Source organism: Zalophus californianus, chromosome 2 (assembly GCF_009762305.2).
Source record: "Zalophus californianus isolate mZalCal1 chromosome 2, mZalCal1.pri.v2, whole genome shotgun sequence".
Taxonomy (NCBI): Eukaryota; Metazoa; Chordata; class Mammalia; order Carnivora; family Otariidae; genus Zalophus; species Zalophus californianus.
The window spans coordinates 131,970,344-131,990,047 of NC_045596.1; the positions used below are offsets into that span (position 1 = coordinate 131,970,344).

General features: G+C 42.7%; 1 protein-coding gene across 7 annotated transcripts in view; it reads right to left on the reverse strand.

Annotated features, from left to right (window-relative positions):
* Nucleotides 1-15,849, reverse strand: part of PDGFC (platelet derived growth factor C) — a 202,505-nt gene extending 186,656 nt beyond the window's left edge. For 2 of the 7 annotated variants that reach the window (XM_027599555.2, XM_027599554.2), the window contains exon 1: nt 14,315-14,536. Coding sequence is in view for 3 of the 7 variants with exons in the window: in XM_027599549.2 (XP_027455350.1) it covers nt 14,783-14,900 (118 nt within the window). In the remaining 4 variants the exon portion in view is untranslated. Of the gene's footprint in view, nt 1-14,314; nt 14,537-14,782 lie in introns of those variants that run through there. The other 5 variants (XM_027599549.2, XM_027599551.2, XM_027599550.2 and 2 more) reach the window with 5 other exon arrangements.
* Between the last annotated feature and the right edge of the window lie 3,855 nt (nt 15,850-19,704).

The window sequence follows — 19,704 nt, forward strand, 5'->3', positions numbered from 1 at the left end:
GCCATGGTAACTGGAACACAAGGCACTCGATGTTTATTGGATTGAACTGACTTCTTGGTTAAAAGAGTTGCAAGGGCAGAGGCATGGAGTCTTCTCTGTGGTGAGGCGAGATCAGCTTTGTGCAATCTTTTTACTGGAAAGATTGAGGTGAGATCACAGCAGACTTGAGAACACCCAAGCAGGCCCTTGTTAAGTCTGGTCCTCAGCCCAGCAGCAGCATCCGGGAGCTTGCTAAAATGCAAATTCCCTGGCCCCACCAACCACCACAAAATCAGAATCTGCATTTTAATAAGGCCCCCAGGTAAAATTTGAGAAGCACTGAGTAAACACAAGGAGAGCTCTACTACAGGATGATTATTCTGCATTACCCTCTACTGCATGATCCATCAGGGGTGGAAAGGCATGGGAAAAGCCTTCTAAGGAAGAATAAGGACATGTTTGTCACAGTTTAGGTCATCTGCACCTGGCCTGGGGTGATGACAGTGAGAACGCAGAAATTACAAACATAAAGATAATTACTTGACTCAAAAATAGAAATGTTTTCATTCATTAGCTTGACGATAATTCTGTGCCTGTTTCATGTTCTCTATTACACATTTTAAATGTTTGTGAAGGCATGAGATTTAAGCAGAACAAAGACTATGCGTTTGAAGTTGCATTCTCAGACTTAGAGCTCTGAGAGCGAGCCCAACCATGAGACACAGGGAGTCCTCGAAACAGATGGGTAACTGGATGCTAGAATGGCACCGCAGGGCCAGGAGAATAGGTACTGAAACACCAAAGCGGAGAGTAAAATTTTCAAAGGAAATGGCCAGGAGCTGTTCCATGAATGCTGAATCCCTCAGACACATCAAGCCTCCCGCTCCCTCCACCCCAGCTCCTTTCCCAGACAAGCTCCACTCAGCAGCAGGCCTGGGTAGGTAGTGAAGAGGTCCAAAGCTGTCACATTTGGAGTTTTACTTTCCAAAGGACGGGGCCATCTTATTTCCAAATCAGAGGGTGTTTCTATTTGAAACCACTCTAGAACTCAGTACCACTTCAGGGTGAGCTGAAAAACCATGTCTTGCAGAAATATCCATCCCGGGATAGGGGAAGACTTCCCCTGCTCAATAAAATTCAGGAGAAACAAAAATAAAGTGTTTGTATCAAGGCTCAGTAGTCACGGTTATTCAACAAACCAGTTCCAAGTACATGTTGCCAATGATTAGAGGAACATAAAAGATTCCCCATGATAGGAACACACATAATCCTTACCCTGCAAATGTACTCAGAACACAGCCTCTTTGGGGACAGTGGAATACACATGCTGAGGTATATCTTCTCTTGAGCAAACAATAGCTACAACTTGAACCCACCTCCAACAATTTTCTAGGTGGCTTTAATAGCTATTAAAAAGCAAACAAAATGGGGTGCCTGGGTGGCTCAGTCTGTTAAGTGTCTGCCTTCGGATCAGGTCATGATCCCATGGTCCTGGGTTTGAGCTCCGTATCGGGCTCCCTGCTCACAGGGAGCCTGCTTCTCCCTCTTCTCCCTTTTCATGCTCTCTCTAATAAATAAATAAAATCTTTAAAAAAACAAAATAAAACAAAAAACCCTTGTGCTTGCAGCAGATGCTAGAGCTTCCACAGCAGAGATCCCAGAGGCATGCAGAAGTTTCCCCCCACTTTTTACGATTTTTTGGGGCGCACTTTAAGGGCATCAGCACCAGAAAGATAAAGTAAGGTACATTAAAGTGATCATTTCACTTGAATGTCCAAGGTTGTTTTTGACACCTCTGCAGCTCTGTGACAGGTTAAAAGTTCCTACTCACTCTGGTTTAGGTGTGCCTTCTTAACACGCATTTTTCCATGTGTCACTCCCTTCCCCATCATTATTGTTGCTAGTGTCACGCATAAATCTCTGCCTACCGGCCCCACTCTTTCCTCCATCTCCATATCCCAAAACTTACCATCCGGTCATCCTCTAGGCAAAAACATATACTTCTGTTATTTTGCCTCTCGTTATCGACGCCTTCTACTTGAGACATTAGGCAGGACTAGAACATCCTGATCGGGGCTTCTCTGACCCCACTGGCAGGGAGCCATGGCTACCAATTTTCCTGCATCTCCTGTCACTTTCCCACTTGGTCAAGATGTGTCCTTCCTCCAAAATTTAATTCCTACTTCTCTGCCAGGGATGCTCCAGTTCTTTCGGCAATAACTGGACATGTTGCCTAATGCTCTGCCACCATTTCTCCTGTGTTCCATCAGCAACTGAAGGACACTTCCAGCCCAGAAGTCTTCTCTCTTATTACACATTGAACCTTTTCATCTCCTCTGGATCTCTCTTGAACCCATCAAACAAGTAAACAAACCTGCTTCTTTCCTCTTTCTTTCTCTCCATCCTGGAGTCACTTCATTACCTGCTTCCCTCATAACTAAGACTTACCCAAAAGCCTTAAAAACTTTATGTCTCACTTTTTCCCTTTAGTACATCACCATTCTTCCTCCCTCGTCCATACCCCACATTACACTGAAGGGGTTTGTTTTTCTCATTTTTGTTTTTGGTCAACATTGAAAAATCAGAAGCTCTTTACTCATCGATTCCTGCCTTCTTGAATCTCTGCTATATTTTATTCTGTAGGCCAATTTATTTGACTTTTCTCTCTCTTTCCTTGGCACCCGCCTCCATCTGCCTTAAGGTTCTTCTCCTTTCCTCCCCCCCCACCTTTTCTGTCATTTCTCTCTCTTGCTTCCCCCTCCCTTTACTGCCTACCTCCTCTTCATGGCTCTGGGCCACAAATGTGGGATTTCCTTTTCCTTCTAACTATATTCCTCACTTTTCAGCAGCCTTCACTCTGTCTCTACCTGCTGTACACCATAAGGACTCCGATTTCATCTATAATGTGGCTGCCTGAATCGCTGGGTGGGAAGGCCAACATTGGTGTTTACACTGAAGTGCGCAGAATCGCTCTCCTAGTCAAGCCTAAGTAGTACATCAGTGTCCCTCCTTGTGTGTCACTTACTTCTAATCACCTGCCCGCTGAATCTATTTCTTAAGTCTCAGTCAGAACAAACTACACTGGACTGACTGCATGGATTTCCCAGACTCCCTTCCTTGTCCCTATTTATGGCAGGCCCCCATCTCCTCCTACAATCCACTCCACCATACCCTCGATTCCGCATGCAACACAGGTCACTCATCTTTCCAGGCACGTTTGCTCAAAACGGAAGTCTCCCCGGACAATTTTCCTAAGTGTTTACTAATGGCTCTGCTGTAAATGATTTTGCTTTTCCCTCGGTTCCCACCAAGCATTGTATTTTATTCTTACTATGGCCAGCTCCATGTCTTCTCTCCCCACTTCGCTATAAACTACTTAAAGGCAGGGACTGAGTCCGATTCAGCGTCACATCTCCCGCCCTGCCTCATGGAGCCAGGCAGGTACTGGTGTCACTTTGTGGTAGTCACCTCTGTGTGATGAGTTTTTATTGAGGTAGTATATAACCATGCAGAACCAACCACATGCTGTATAAAAGGGGTGAATGGGTAACTAAGGCAAAAGGATATGAATTGCTGTTTTTAAGGTCACACAGAATCCAACTGAAAGGCAGAGCTTAGGTTTTTCGTAGACTTAAGGCCATCTAGCCCTAAGTTACTCATTAAAAAAAAAAAGGAAATAGCAAGTCACAAATTACACAGAAACTATAATATCCACCATTGTCCCTTGTTTTTTAAGGCATGTGAAGCTAGAGCAGTTATTTCTGCTGCCCAACTTCCAGCAGTAACAGTTAAAAGTTGCCAGTATGGTATGATGCCATCAGTTTTCAAAACTTAGAAAGGCTCATTGAGTTTTACTGAGGTTTCTTACACAATCTACTTCCTTTAAGGCCAAGTGAGCCAACCCTGATTGAGAGAAGTTACAGAATGAATAAATGCTATGGTATCAACATAGAAATTATTTCGTTTCCTCTCTTCACTTTAATTGCCACCGCCACTGGTCATCAGCACAATGCACAGCACCACGCATGCGTACGTTCCCACCGCCCCCTCCCTTTGTCAGACTGTTCTGGCACAATCCTCGTACCCATTTCAGAGAAGGTATATTAATATCCTAGTGTAATAAAGTGGCTCTCTGAAGAGACAACTGGGGAGAAGCTTTTTTTTTTTTTAACCTACGTCTCAAGACAAATGAATGTCACAGTAGGTTGGTTATAATAGCGGTTTTATTACAAGATTGGCAGAGTTACAGTCACTGTAAATCATAACTGTTGTTGGATTTCTACTTTACATAGTCGTAGTTATGAGTCTACTCTTGTAAGCCAGAACAATTATTTTACAATTAGTTTAGACATGTCTGAGCCCAGAAGGAAAATTTCAATTTCAATCATCTTATTTTCCTTGAACAGAACCCAGTGCTACCAAAAAAACAATTCAACTTTTCACACATGGGTCTCTAACCATTTTCCAAAGTTGAACAAACTTTTAAATGCAAGTGCTCAAAATCTTATGTTTTCAAACTACAGTATAATATAGCAATAATAGGTTTCCATGCACTAAAGAAAAACAAACAAATAAACAAAAATAAGCTTGTAATCTCATTTTTAGGGTCGAATATGGTCACGGTCCTATAAAACCTAATATACACCCCGAATTTGGATTGCAAATCTATCACTTAAAACATCTAGTAAATGACCCAATTTGTTTACATGGCCCTGTACCTTTTTACGGCCTTTCCATAAAGAAGTTATTACATCCATTCCCTTTATTTTGTTTAAGAGTGTTTGAATGAGCCCCAGAACCACAAGCCAGTTAAACAAGCTCTCCTTAGATGGACGTGGTCTCATATAATTCACCACTACCGGGGAAATTTTTAAAAACAATGTTTGTAGTTTGGAAACACCACACATTCCCATACACCAAAAGTATTTCCTGTGCTTTCTGCAGTTTTAAATGCTCAGCAGATATATTAAATAAGTCCTATTTTTTTTCCATTTTTCCAAGTAAAAGTGTGGCATTTGCACTTCTTTCAGAAGATTTGCACCTCTGAGTGTTTTGCTATGGTAGGTTGGTCATTCAGAAATGCTTGTAAACGAAGATTGCAAGGGAAACGTGAAATCCATACACTCTAATTGATTTCCTAGGATGTAAACATTAGTTCTAAGAGGAAACCATTTTAAAGCAGTTAGTTTAATGGGGGACCCAACTGATGCCTATTAAAAGTTATCAGCACAGATTAAAGATAAATTTTATACCATGAAAGAAAAGCTTTTCTAAAACATAAACATAGGGATCATTTGATTGCTAATTTTACATTCTTCTTCTTGCTTATAAACCTCAAGCCTGCTAATATTCACAAGAAAAAAGATTAAAACTACTGTTTCAAGGTTTAGCATTTATCATTTAGGTAGCTAGACTCTGTCAATATCTCTCGATATCTGAGCCAGGTTTTGACCTGGGAAACACCTGCTATTTTTAGACTGTTGATTTTTCTAGAAACAGTCAGTTTTGACTGCAGTGACAAACACAAAGTAAAGATACAGTTGAGCCCATCATATATATCTACAATATACATAAAACTGCATCTGAAACTATAAGAACACTGTGAGGGACAGTCCCTTCTTTTGTAGAGGCAATTCATTTGCATGTAGACCTCCAGAAATAGAGTGTACTTTTGTTCATAAATAAAAGTGAAGTCAGGAACAAAATGCATACTTACAGAGACATTGCTACTTCTTTAACAGGAACCCAATACCTTTTATTACCTACAACATAAACATAGTTCCAGTGGAGGAGATCTGCGTCCGGCACATCCGTCTCTACCTCTGGATGTGCAGATCAATGCTTTTCATACTTACACTCTCTGATTTTTTTTCTTGTTTTCATAGTGTTTAAATACCCAAGAATCACTACAAGGAATACAGCTGAATTTGATCTGTCCTTTGGGTAATCCGACGGTAAATCACACTCTAGTAAGGCGTCTTTAGTATGTATTTCCATAGAGCAATTTGAAAACGTCAGAAGCTACTGTGTTTTCCTGTGTTCTTAAACAACGTGCACCCTCCTCATTATGTCTCCGGTTTAAAGGATGATAAATCAGAAATGAATACTGCAGGTTCCCCTTATTCCCAAACCCAGTAATAAATTTTCTCAATATTTCTTTCTTCTCATCTGCTCACATCTTAATCACATTTTAAGCATATGTTCTTTCTGAGTACACTGATTTTAAATATCGCCTGATGCCATAGGAAAAGAAATTATAATGCTTTAACGACTCTTAATTTGCATTTCTAATCACTTCAGACTATGAATGTGTGTGGCAGTATGGGGAACAAGCTGTGATTTATTCCTTAGTGGAAAAAAAAAGGGTAAGTAATATGACTCTTTAAAAGACAGATGTCCTTATAAATACCCAGCAAAAATAACTGCCAGAAACAACATGAGATAAGTACCACGTAAGTCCAACTTCTGTTGTTAATGGTTTCTGATCTCTGTAGTAACTCAAAAGGCAGGTGCAATGGCCAGCTGGGCATATTTAAGCCCGGAAGCCTATCTCCATCTTGCAAACGTCGAAAAGCCTAAAATAGTATCCACTCACAAACAAGACTTTCCTCGAATGCAAAAAGCATAGCTTCAAAAAAGTGGCATGGCATCTAGAAAGCACATCCACCAAGAAAACTCATTCTTTTCTAGTCCCTTAAATACCACAAAATACTTCTAGCACTGTCTACAAGGGACCCGAATGAGCCTCACTGGAGAAATGATGTAGTTATTACTCAATGTAGAGTAACCTCATAGGAATTAATTTTCCACAAGACTTGAAAGCCTTTCCCTTAAAAGTGTTAAGGCTGTTTTCTTTGCTTCTTGCAACGTAATAGCTTCATTACGCTAATTCAGTGTGCTGGAAGCTGCCTTCCTTGTACCACAATCTCCTGATCCCTCACCCAGCCTCATTCCACATGCCATCCATTTTGTGAATGAAGTGTGAAAATAGCTCTTTGTTTACATAAAGGAGGCAATAGAAAGTAGTGTGGACACAGGCTTAGCTTATTTGAGTGTAACTGAGGCTGTGCAGCCTGCCCTTCTCACCAATTCCCCTAATGACTGGGACAAAATTGCAACAATAAGCAGTCAACTACACACCCCAAAGCAGAACTCTGCTACCACATGTCTGCTTTGAAAATAACTGGAAATGAAGGGTTTTCACCAGCTCTGAAACAGGGAAACAATCTTCTCTTTTATTCTGTTTGTTAAGTGCAAACTCTTCAGAAGCACGTTGCGAACAGCATCGGGCCTTTGAATATACACATCCAAGACACCTTTCCACTATTTTCTTGCCTCTAATCATATTCAACACTAGACTCTTCTTGTCTCCCACAGGATATCCCTTTTCCTGCCTTATTCTTTTGTGCAGGCTGTTTTCTCGGCCTAGAATGTTCTCTTTTCCTCTCCCAGACCCACTCCAAAATATGTCACCTGCCCTGTGGGAACTTTCCTCCTTGCACCTCTCTTCCAGGCAGAATCAACCACTTAGTCAATCAACAGAGGATTTTTGAAGTGAAATAAAGCATCTCATGTTCCCATAGCACTTTGAGCATGGCATTACTAGACTGTGAGAAAAAAGAAGGATCTGTCGTTCTTGGGCAGAGCTTCTCAAGGGCAGAGCTGCATCTTATTCTTTGTGTATCCAGCACCTAGTGCAGAGCTTAGCCAAGAGCAGATGCTTATAAATATTTGCTGAATAAAAGCAATGTTCTAATAAAACATTAGACCATTTAACTCATGAAGGAAGAAGCATGTGACTCTTGAGTTCTGGCTTGGAGTCAGACCTAGGTCCAAACATTTACCAGCTCTGAGACTTTGGCTAAGCTACTTAGCCTAGTGAAGCCTTGGTGTTTTTCCTCATACCTCATGGGGAGGTTATAAAGATAAGCTATATACTGTCTGTAAACATTGAGCACAAGTGTGGCAACTAACAGGCGCTCATATCATTATTAAGCATTACAAAACCAGAGACTCACCGAGAGATCTTTAGACCCATCCACCCACCCACAAAGAATGCATCCAAATGCTGCCCATCCTGTGTCTCTTCTGAGAGCGCTAACTGGTGTCTTATCAGGACACACAGTGGCAGTGCAAATCTATATCCTTGCATTTACCATCAATGTGCCTCCACTGTTTGGCCATGTTGGTTTCCCTCAGAAAGACAGACCCCTCCGTCTCCCACTGCCTGCAACAACCCAAAACACACCTCATTTGATTGCAAAATGGCTCAATTACTATCTGATAGGGTAAAAGCCAAGTACAAAAAAAAAAAAAAAAAAAAAAATCATGGTTTGACAAGAAAGCAAAATTAATGAAGCCAGCCAGGCAGAGACGGTTTGGCTTAGACAAAAGTCAAATGTCCAGGAAAGATGATGCTCAGTCACCAGGGGACTGGAAATGCTTGGAAATGACATATGAAGACTAAGGTGAAGTCAGGTAACAGAATTGGCTGAGCTCAATTTAGCATGTATTCTCATGAAGTAAAAGGCAAAACGAGCTAATGCTACCAAAAAAAAAAAAAAATCACTCTTAATAAGTTGACTTTAGTGATAAATGTAATTAGTATAACTCCTCTTTATAACTTTTAGCTCCTTTTGTTCTCAGATTTAGAAACTTCACAAATAAAATTTTGGTCATTTAATCCTATTTTAGGCAAGCCCTTCAAGTCCACAGCTATGAATTTATTTCCTGATGTTCTTGACTTTCGAGTGGAGTTTGAACCTCTGAAATGAATATCCTATATATTCAAATGTAAATAAAAATTAAAATCACTCATTAAATCCATTCAAAGAATAACAGGTTGTGCTTTCTAGAGCCCACTAAGCCATGCTCACTTATTCACTCCTATGGTACTTTACCAGTGAGACATCCTGCTAAATGAAATGTTTAAAATTATTGTTTTAACAAAAACCTCCCTTGTGGAACGAAGCATTCCAACGTCAACCATCCTGTTCATCATCACCAATTAATAAACCAAAATATTGGAATAAACCTCATCCATCTATGGACCTAGTACACTTGCTTAAAATAAAGTCTGGACATGTAATAGTAACAGTCCTAAAGGTGGTATCTCAAGTTATTTCCCATACTATCAGATTTCTACCCCAACAGAAATACTATAATATATATTAGCCAGATTATCTGTTATATTTAATGAATGTGATTATTTGAGACTGTTTTCCTTAATATTCTTATAAGTTGTGTTTCAGGACCAAGGGTGTCCTGTCTTGCAACCCCCTCAAATAATAGAGAATGGCTTTTATATGAAGCATCAGAATGTTAAAACTAGAATTCCATTTGCCCAGTTGGTTCTTTACGTAAGGAAAAATACATCACCACGTTAGCAGTTTAATACTGTTGCACTCAACAGTGACCTAGACAAAGTCACTTTAGCTCTCCACATCTCACTTTACACATTGGTGAGGACAGGCTCTCAGGATCCTTCCAGTCCTAACATTCCATGCACCATATTTATTGCTGATGTCTAGCCTGTGCATCTGTGAGCCACAAGCAGAAGATGGAAAGCACACTGCTTTTGGATGCATCTCAGCCATGCAAAAGTTATCATTCTTCAGATCCTTGGTCCACATCACATAACACCCCATCCTTGGGAAACACAGAGGTATGCACAGCAATAGCACTTTTAAGAAAGTAACTAGCACCAGTTCTAGGAAACCTACCCATTTACTTGGTACATGCTCACCTGGTAACATGGTATATTAACCAAGATTGTAAGGTAGTACTTTGACTGACATCACAACTAATAATTAAACAAGTTTATCTTTGTATGAAAAATGTAAAACAATGTGGAAGTTCCAAGACCAAAAAGACACCTTCAAAGATAGCCTACTATTATAGTCAACACCATAGTCTTACTCTAATAAGACACTACATCCAAAACCATCCAACAAATATTTATTGAGCACGTACTATATACAATCCCCTTCCGGGTGCTGAAGCCCCCACAAAGAGCAAGTCGGACAAGTTCCATACTCTCAGGGAATTTACATACTCTGGGGGTGGTGGGGGGGGGTAGGTTTACAATTACTTAATTGATGGATACCAAGAAGAATACCAAAAAGTGATAATAAGTACTATGCGGTTAATTAACCTTGATGTGATAGTGAGGGCTGTCTAATTCAGATTAAGTGGGCAAAACAAGACCTCACTGAGAAGATGATCCATTTAATTTGGAAGATGGTAAGGAGCTACCCATGCACAAGCACCTGATCAGTGTTGCCCACAGAAACAACACCCCCCAAGTAAGGCTTGCAATTCCCTATGATGTGTGTACTGTCCCGCTGCTTCATCTCATTCCCAGGCCCCAATGCTTGATGAGGTAGAACAAAAGAGGCTGCCTGAAGGAGCTTTCAAAAAGGCCATATCCTTTCCTTACTCCAGGTCCTTCAAGCCCCAGGTTGGCCTCAGCTGCCCAGCAGGGAGGAGAAAAGAGAAGAGTTGGGACTCCAATATGACTGAAATGGTCAGTAGCTAAAAGTGTGAAGATGGTTAACAATCAATATGGCAGGCACACTGATCAATCAGGAAGGGGGCCAGCAGGGTTGAAGTAGTACCCTAGAGGTATAAAGGTTGAAGAAAACATGAAGTGGAAGGGCATATAAAGAAGATCTGTAAAAGATAAGTGTCAGGAAGGATGAAATGAGAATAGACAAAGCTAAAATTTTGGTGTCCGAGATGGAGCTCTACAAAAATGCCACCACTGGGGAACGTTTAGTGTGAGATCCTGGCCTCTATTTCAAACTATTTAACAAATAATATACAAGTCCGTAAAGCTTTCTACAGACCTGAACACCTTTTGCAGTCAAATGCTCTACCACTGAGCTATAACCCCTGACCTGAACACCTTTTGGAGGTAAATATAAAATACATCAGATTAATTATAAAAGATAACAATTGGTAGGAGGGGAATGTTACCAAAAAGTAGAATGGGACTTTTTTGTCACCAATTGTGAAAAACAATATTCATCATTACATAATAGCACTTTACTTCTTCAACTTCCTCAACAGTCTCAAACAGAGCAGAGAACAAGGAAGAAGTCCTTTAAAAAAAAAAAAGCCTCTAAACAACAAAAATAAATGGCACAAAGGTCATGCACTACAACTTATAGACTAACTCACAGGAAGTCCCTTTAGCACTGGGTCAGAGCCTATTTACTCTGTGACACCATTCTAAGGATTGTGATTATCTATTTTCAGTAAAATATAGCTTTGAAGCTACCCCCTAGAAAGGGTAGGGGGAGTGGACACAGCTTTGTGGGACAAAGGCACATGGCAAGCGGAGGAGGAGCAAGCTGGAATTAAAAAAACAGAGAGAGAGACAGGGAAGCCACAAACACAAGCTATGTGGATTCAGAAAGGCATTCCTAGAGGACCATTTATCCCCAAAGTAAATGGCCCCATGGGCCACAGAAGTTCTTGAGGAAAAGAGCACATACAATAAAGATGTTCATAAGCATAACCCTAACTAACAGAGACATATTCCAAATCTGCACTCAAAATGGTTAAAGAAAATGAGAACGGGAAGCACATTTCGGCTCCATGGGTAAATTTGTGTCACCAATGACACAAAGTGGATGAGGCTTTAGTCCGTCAACAACTTTGTGATTGGGCGTCTATGTGGGCTATATGCAATTGATAAAGTAAGCTTTGTTTCTTTTTGGGTTTTGATGCTGCAACGCAGAAGCACCATCCCAGAACTTACTGGTTTCATAGCAGGCATTCTCCTCTAAATGAGTGCACCCAGATATTAGTCATTTTTCCCATGGTCATACAGGAAGTATAGGCCAGAAACCCTATATAAGTCAGCGTTCTTATCTTTTATCTCCTTCTTTAAGTTACATCTGGAGACGGTTGTTTTACATGTGAAACTTCAGGGTTAGAAGTCAGGTTAAGAATTAAGGACACAAAGGTAACATATAATATTGGAGGATAAAGCTATTCTCCCAGCAGAGTGGCAAGAATTGCAATACAGTATTAGGTCAAAAACCAGGTAATGAATAATAGCAAGGTAAATGACACTGATCCCTCAAAATGAATTTTGAAGCACCTCCACATGATCCAACCGAAATCCAAATATCTAGCATTGGCTATAGCAATCAATTTCCATTATTTATAACACCTCATGGGACACCAAGTTAATACTGAAATGAGGCAGTCCTGGGGATCTGATTGCATCAACATCTGAGAATTTAGAATACTGGAGAAAAGACAGTATCACTGGGGAGAGGTCTCAAAGCACGAATGAGTTCTTATAGTCACAATAAATAGATCAATTTGGACATTTGGCACTTAGAAGACCTTTCACAAAATGATGCAATGTACACACTGGGCCAATGACATTTCTGTGTGGCATCTCCAGAGGGTTTGTACTTCCAGAATTGGGCAATCATCAAAATTGAAAATAGCAAGAGGGCAATCAAAAATCAATCATAACTATGAGGGCAAAAAACCCCACCTAAGGGAACGGAAAATTTGGAACCCCCTCAAAAAAAGAAGAAAAAGAAGGTCCAGCAAATTTGTTCACATTCCAGGGGGATCTTCTTTGGCACCTACCTGTTATCCTCAAATCTTGGAACCCTGAAGCATAAAATCAACCTGAGCATGTGCAGGAAAATAGCTCTATATTGCCCCCTAGTGCTGGATGGTCCACTTCTCCTGAGGCTAAAAACTACAAGGTGAGTAGTTCTCTACCTCTAGTTACTTCCTGCTGCCAACCCTCCCAAGAGCTAAACATAGCCCAATCCTCTACCCACAGATTAGGAAATAGCCAGGCTATTTTTAGCATCATGCAACTTAGGAATGGAAATGGCCCAACCTCTGATGGTAACAGAATGCGTGTGGCCTGGATTAATGAACTCACCTCTCCAGAGGGTGTGAACCTATTCAATAAAGTGGCCAGTGACCACAGGAGAAGCTCTGGGGCCCATTACAAAGTGATGACGGTAGGTGGATCACAAGAAAGAATGACAATCAGAGGCACAAGTAGCAACGGGAATTGGAAGGTGACAGATGCCAGGACAGGCTTGATAAAACAGTGCAGAAGGAGAAATGATAATGGCACAGGAACAATAAAATACAGAACACAGAAGCCAGGAATATTGTGCATTGTCATTTTGGAGAAGCTTGTCTAGTAAGAAGCAATATTTTGAACTGGACATTTATTTTACATGAAAAAGAACAAAGGTTGATCTGATCTGTTTCCTGCCAGGGTACAGCTGGTGCTGGGGCTCCTTTGATCACTTTCCCCCAATCCTCTGCAGCTCCTGTGATTAGAGATAGATCCCTAGGCTGCCCTTTGATCAGCAGCTCAAGCGGCCTACAGGTGCCATGTGCCATCACATTAGCAAGTTGTGAGAAGCAACTACATTAATATTGGCTGATAAATGTGATAATGTGTATTTGCTGCACGTACAACACATACAAATAATGTCTACAAAAGTCCCAGGAATCCTTATTTAATCTATCTTTGTACTTTAAAACTTTCTGTGCTTTCTTAAGTATGAACACTTCAGAGAGCTTAAATTCAAAGTCGAAGCTTGAAAACACCCCGATATGTAAAGAAAAAGTTTGCTCTGACTTAAAAACACAGCACACACCATTCTGATTTTCTAGGTATGCTGCTTGGGTTCATTTCCCCTGGTTAATAAAGTGACAGCATTCTTGCATTCTGAATAGATGGCATACAAAGCAGTAAAAACATGCACATTTCTTTTCAAATAACATTAAGGGCCACCACTTGTAAACAGGGTATTTAATATTCTAATTTTAGACAGCCTACATTAACATTGTGGTTTCATGTGCAGTATAAAATTTCTATTTACAAAGTATTCTCGAAAATGACTTCATAATGGTAGATCAAGAGAAAAAGAGTTTAGAAATTGAATGATGTAAATCATATGGGGTTCAGAGGCTAAGCAAATTACACACCCTGAAGCTGCCCTGGCTTTATGAAAGGAGCCTTTCTCCAGCTCTGTGCAATCCCAGCCCAAGGGAACTTGCATCTGAGAGTTTTCTAAACATTTCAGGTACACTTGAAAGCTGAAAGTAATTCTCATTTCCTATGCAGGATTAAGTCGTTTCCAGCACACACAAAATAGCAGTCATTCACCAACACATATAAAAACACACACCAGAAAGGTAAGTTCTTCAGAGTACAAAGGCACATTAAAAAAAAAAGAGAGAGAGAGAGAGAGCGCAAAAGAAATACATTTTTTTAACTCCCCCTAAAAACGTCCACACGGCCCCTTGACCTCTCTATTTCCTATCTACTTACTGATTAATTGATGCCTTTCCACTTTGAGTGCTTCAATTAATGTGGCTGGTACATTTCCTCAAACACCCTCCTCCCCACGAAAAAGAAAATCGGAGTAAAGTCAAACATGCCAAGACTCATTCATTTTGTATTCATTTTTCGAGGCAGTTCTTGAACTTATAACTCTGGCAAGGGAAGGTTCTGCAATGTGCCTTTGAACTGACGTTCACAATCGCTCCCAGAATATCTTCTCTAACTGAGCCAGCAGTGGCACTCCCGTTGCCCTCTTACAGCTTTGTGGCAGCTCCCGAAGTTGCAAACGGCACGTAACCTCCTAAAGTCTATGCCAATGAACGCAGCGCGCATTTGCATGGCTAGAGAGACGACTATACCCTCGCAGGCTAGTTGTACATCACACACCAACGCACAATGCCAACGTAACACACACCGCGAGAAACAAGAAGGGGGAGAAAGGGGTAAAAGACTCACCGTTCTGTTCCTTGTTGCTGGAGTACTGGAATTTACTACTCAGGTTGGACTCAGCCTGAGTCCCGTGTCTCTGGCCGGCCAGGGCAGATGTCAGCAGGAGAAGCCCGAAGAGGAGCATTTGGCTGACTGGGGCGAGAACTCACTCACGGCGGGCACTTTGGAAGCAGCGACTCCTGAGTCTCTTTCACCACCGCCAGGGGAAGGCTGCACTGGGGTGGAAGCGCCGAGCCTGCTCTGGCAGCAGAGAATCGCAGGGTAGTTTCCACATAATCCCATCCAAAACTTTTTCCTAGAGCCCTCTTCTGTGTCTCCAGTTTTTGAAAAGGATCAAAGCAAAACCTGGACCTGAACCAGTTTCCCAAGGTTTAAACAAATCCTGAGCTGTGCCGAAGTGGTGGGGGTGGGGGTGAAGACGAGGGAGGAAAGAGGGGGTGGGGACGCGGGGGAGCCGGGGGAGCGGCGAGAAGTCACCAGCAAGTTGCTGGGAGCACCTGTCAGTTCGGGGGACAGGACAGAGGCGAAAACTCGAGGGTCGCGCGAAGCCAGCCTCGAAGCCAAGTTGGCGGCGAGCAGTTTCTGATCAATAACAAAGCTGCCAATAGATGCGCTCTCCGGGCGCCCCTCTCCCCTGCCCCACCCCCACCCCCGAAGGGGGAGGGGGAAGAAACAAGGCTAGGGCGCCTCGGCGGGTCCCGGGGGCCGCGGAGCCGAAGCGAGGCCGGGGGGTGGGGGGCTCCGAGCCGAGGCCGCCCCAGGCGCGGGCGGACGGAGGCCTCTGGGCTCCCGCTCCCCAGCCCGGCGCGCAGCCTGTGCCCGGTCCCGACCGCCGCGGCGCGGATCCCGGCACCTGGCTGGAGTTTTCCGCGACCAAAGTTCACCTTGTTTGAGTGCGTCCCCCGCTCCTCGAAGCCAAGGGAAATTCGGCAGCTCGGGGTCACCGCGGGGCTCCGGTCGTTCCCCGTCCCCTCCCCCCACGCCTCGGGCTCCACGCAGACCTCGGGGCTCCGCGCGGCGTCTCTGCACGGGGTAGAGAGGGAAGGCCGGCGGCCCAAGGCTCCGGCTTGTCCCCTCCCCTTGTCTACCTTCCCCCAGCCGGCGGCGGTCGGGAGGAGGGGGCCGTGGGCAGAGCCCGGGCGGAGCGCGCGGCAGGCGAGCGGGGGAGGCTCAGCCGCTCTCCCGCGGGCGGCCGCAGGGGCGGGCGAGGGTCGGCGCCTCCGGGAGGGGCAGCCCCGGCCGCGTCCGCTCGCGCCAACTCGGGCCGCCAACTGGCGGTCCGACAGGTGCTGGCACAGACAGGGGGTGCTGCGGGGCTCGCCGCAGACAGGACCCAAACGGCCCCGGCGAGGAATGCAGCCAGAGTGGCCCCTGGTTTCCTTCCCCCCCCCAGGACGCCCCTAGCCCCAAATAAAGAGCAAGATGGGTGGCGAAAGGTACTGCAAACGCAGAGATGAGTGGAGAAGAACTTCCTGCAGCTCTCCCTCTTCCCCCGCCCCCCGTGGTCGTGAGTCGTCATTAACTTCTGAGGGGATCCCCGTTCCCAAAGGCTTGGCCAGAGCTTCTGGACCGAAGGAACAAGGGAAATTGGATTTCAAAGATTTCCCTTCAGTTTCCAGCTCTCTGAAGCCGGATGGATAAAACCAAAGTAAAGCCAAACAGCCAGCACATTAACAGCAACATTCATTCATTTAGTAAACACTATTTGTCGAATGCCTACTGTGTCGGGGACTGTTCTAAGAGTGGGGCGGTAGTAGTGAAAACACAAAAGGCTCTGTCCTCGCGAAACTTGCATACCAGTTGGACTGCATTAAATTAATATCAACCAAGTCCCTGGCCAGCAAATCAGAAATAGCACCCGACCTCTTGTTAAATAAGGCAATGCAAACAATTCGACCCTTTATGGTGTTCCACTGGGGGTTGGAAGAAAGGATATTGCCTTAAGGTATATGTTGAAGTACTGGTGGAGTCTCAGATGTTCAGGAACCGCCCTTCCTGGCCTTGCAGGGACCTCTACTGAGTCAGCTGCCCTGAAAAAGGACACAGGGATGCTTGGGGAAGGCACATACACCTACTGAACCAAACCAGGAGCTGACCTTCCCTCAGTCATGCTGAAAATGCCAAGCCCTCTTCCTGTATTTGGACACCCACTGAGACCAACCCACTTGACCTCTCTGTAATACCCTGGTCCTCTTATTTTTTGCCTCTTAAAACTCTAATAAACTCAGTTCGTCTTTACTCACCTATCCCATTCATTCATTCTTATTTCTTTACCACTTCTGTCTTCACAGTGCAGGATACCAAGGCAATTAGACAAGGTCTCCTCTTTGACTTTAAAGAACATACAGGTTAGCTGACAAAGGCTGGTTTACTTTATGTACTTCAGCAGCATCTCAGCACCAGTGTGAATCCATATTTGCACAATAAATATATTCCAAAAATGTTTTGTGGATTTGTGAGGGAGAGGGCCAGTGTTCCCAATTTTAATAACATAATGAGACATGTTATATAAAAGACATGCTTTATGAGTGTGTTTTAATCTATTTGTAATAAAAACTAATTACTCCCCAGTTTTTCTAATTTTGTAAGTTTAATTTTCTAATCAGGGTTTTTCTAAATGAGGCTGTTAAATGTCCTTACAGTTGACATTTCTTGACCACCCACGTAGAGGGTGTGTGTGCGTGTGTGTGTGTGTGTGTGTGTGTGTGTGTGTGTCTGCAGATTTAATCCATCTGCTCTCATGAGATTATAAGAGTGATGACTATTCTTTATTTTGTATCATTTCATATTGGCTAGAACAGTGCCTGGCTCAGGGGAATAATAAATAAACACTCTTGACTGACTGACAGGTTTCTTTATTGGAGTCACTTACATTCTCCTTGGAATTTCAGCATGAAGGTTGTATTTGAAAAGTTACAGATGATCTAGAATAATACTCTACCTCTGCGTTTCACCTCATCCATATTCTACAGATTGATTTGACAATCACCTTATAAATAAAGCCAGCCAGGTGCTCCTGCATGACCCCTAGACAAAATCACGGTCACATTGCCTAGTTTCCTTTCAATGTACTTGCTTTGTTGTTTCTTGAACTGCACTTGCCCTTGGCATAGTTAATTCTTTTAACACTTTATCCTCTGTCTGTCTTCCTGCTCCATTTTGCTTATAAACCTTTCCTAGAAAAGTGGGACCCTTGCACTGAAAGTAAATTTTATGTAATCCAGAGGCTGCACAATTACTAAACAATATATTTTGAATGAATATGGCTTTGTTTTGGCCTAAGGCATTTTCCTTGAGGAAAGGTATCTGTTCCGCCAACCAAGAGAAAATAATTGCAAACATTCTTTGTGGTTTTCATGTTTTCTTAAACCTTAGGAAGGAGTGCCCATTCAGGCTGAATGCATGAATAGCGTTACCTACAAATTTCTGTTGAAGAACATGGTAGGACGTACTTGGTTATTAACAGTGATAATTTGGGGGAGGGAGGGTGGATGTCACTATTAATTTTGTTTAAGTGGAATAAGATTTAAAACAAATTGCCCATTTAGCTAGTCATGTAACACCCAGGAGGGCAAGAACCATGGGGACATATTTTTGCCTCAAAAAATCAAATATTGCAAGTTCCCTTGCTCTCTCTTCTTCTGATCCAATCCTAACTCACACCCACACACATACACACACATTCACATACATAGAGGTATATGTACAATATTATTTTACAAGTTTTCTCAGAACTTTAACTTTTCAGCATTTTGGTGGCAGATAATTGAGCATGAGTTTCTGAAGTTCAGAAATCTCTGACCTACCTAAATGCCCACTGGGTTTCCAGAATAGCTAACAAGCAACCCTTACCTATACACTTAAATGAGACCAGATATCATTAGTAAGGAAGTAAATGCCCACAGATCACTGCAGAAATAAAGATTGTTCTAGGAAAAAAAAATTAAGTAATCTCTCTTAGAGTCACCCTTTTCTCTCTCTACTCTCTCCAACTACCCCATCTTGAAAAACATACGATCTTGCTATCTCTAGAGATCTAGGATATACTAATACTCTGTTTTTCTAACCTAAAAATTATAAAACACACTTTTTATTAAATTCTTTTCTTTTACAACAGTCACCCTTTACCTCCCAGTGTAACAGCTGTTAATCTGAGAAAGACTTGCTTGCTGTGGCAAATGGTACAGGGTTGTGCTCAGGCCCTGCTTTTTTAAATTTTGACTTTTCTGGGAAAGGAGTCGGGAGGTGGGAAATTAGAGGTGTGTGGCCAAGGGAAACGGGTGACAAGAACTGGCCTTTAGGTGACCCTCTGTGGCTTTTCCCATTGAAGTAAAGCTGCGGTTTCCTTTTTGAAATCACGGTCGAGTATGCAAAGATTTTTTTCAAAATCTCAGAAGTGCTTGTCTGACTCAGAATTCAGAGGGAGTAAGTAGCCAGAAACAGCCCCAAAGAAAGAGGAGTCCTGGTAACCTTTGAACCACCACAACAAAAGATCATTTCACTGGAAGATGGGACACCAGGGACTCAGTCTGGCTTTGCTATGACCAAACAGTACAACCTTGATCTAGAAATCCTCTCTGTCCCTTCTCTCTACATGAGAAATTTACACTGGATTCTGTCTCAGTGCTCTTACCGTTTCAGAACTCTTTGGTTCTCTGAGCTATTTGAGGTAATGAGAGCAAAACTTTTTCACCTTAATTGTGCTTCTGTGATAATGCATGACTAAAACAACGGCTTCTCAGCCTCAACTTACAGGTGTCTTGGTGGCTGGCTAGAGATGATGAAAAGAGTTCTTCTCCCTAAACTTGTCCAATCAAGGTTGTCCTCTATAATCTGTTATTATTATAGTTCGACAAGACACGTTCCACTGATAAACAGAGGGGCAGAAGAAAGAGTATGGAAATCACTGACTAACGCAAGTATCAGGA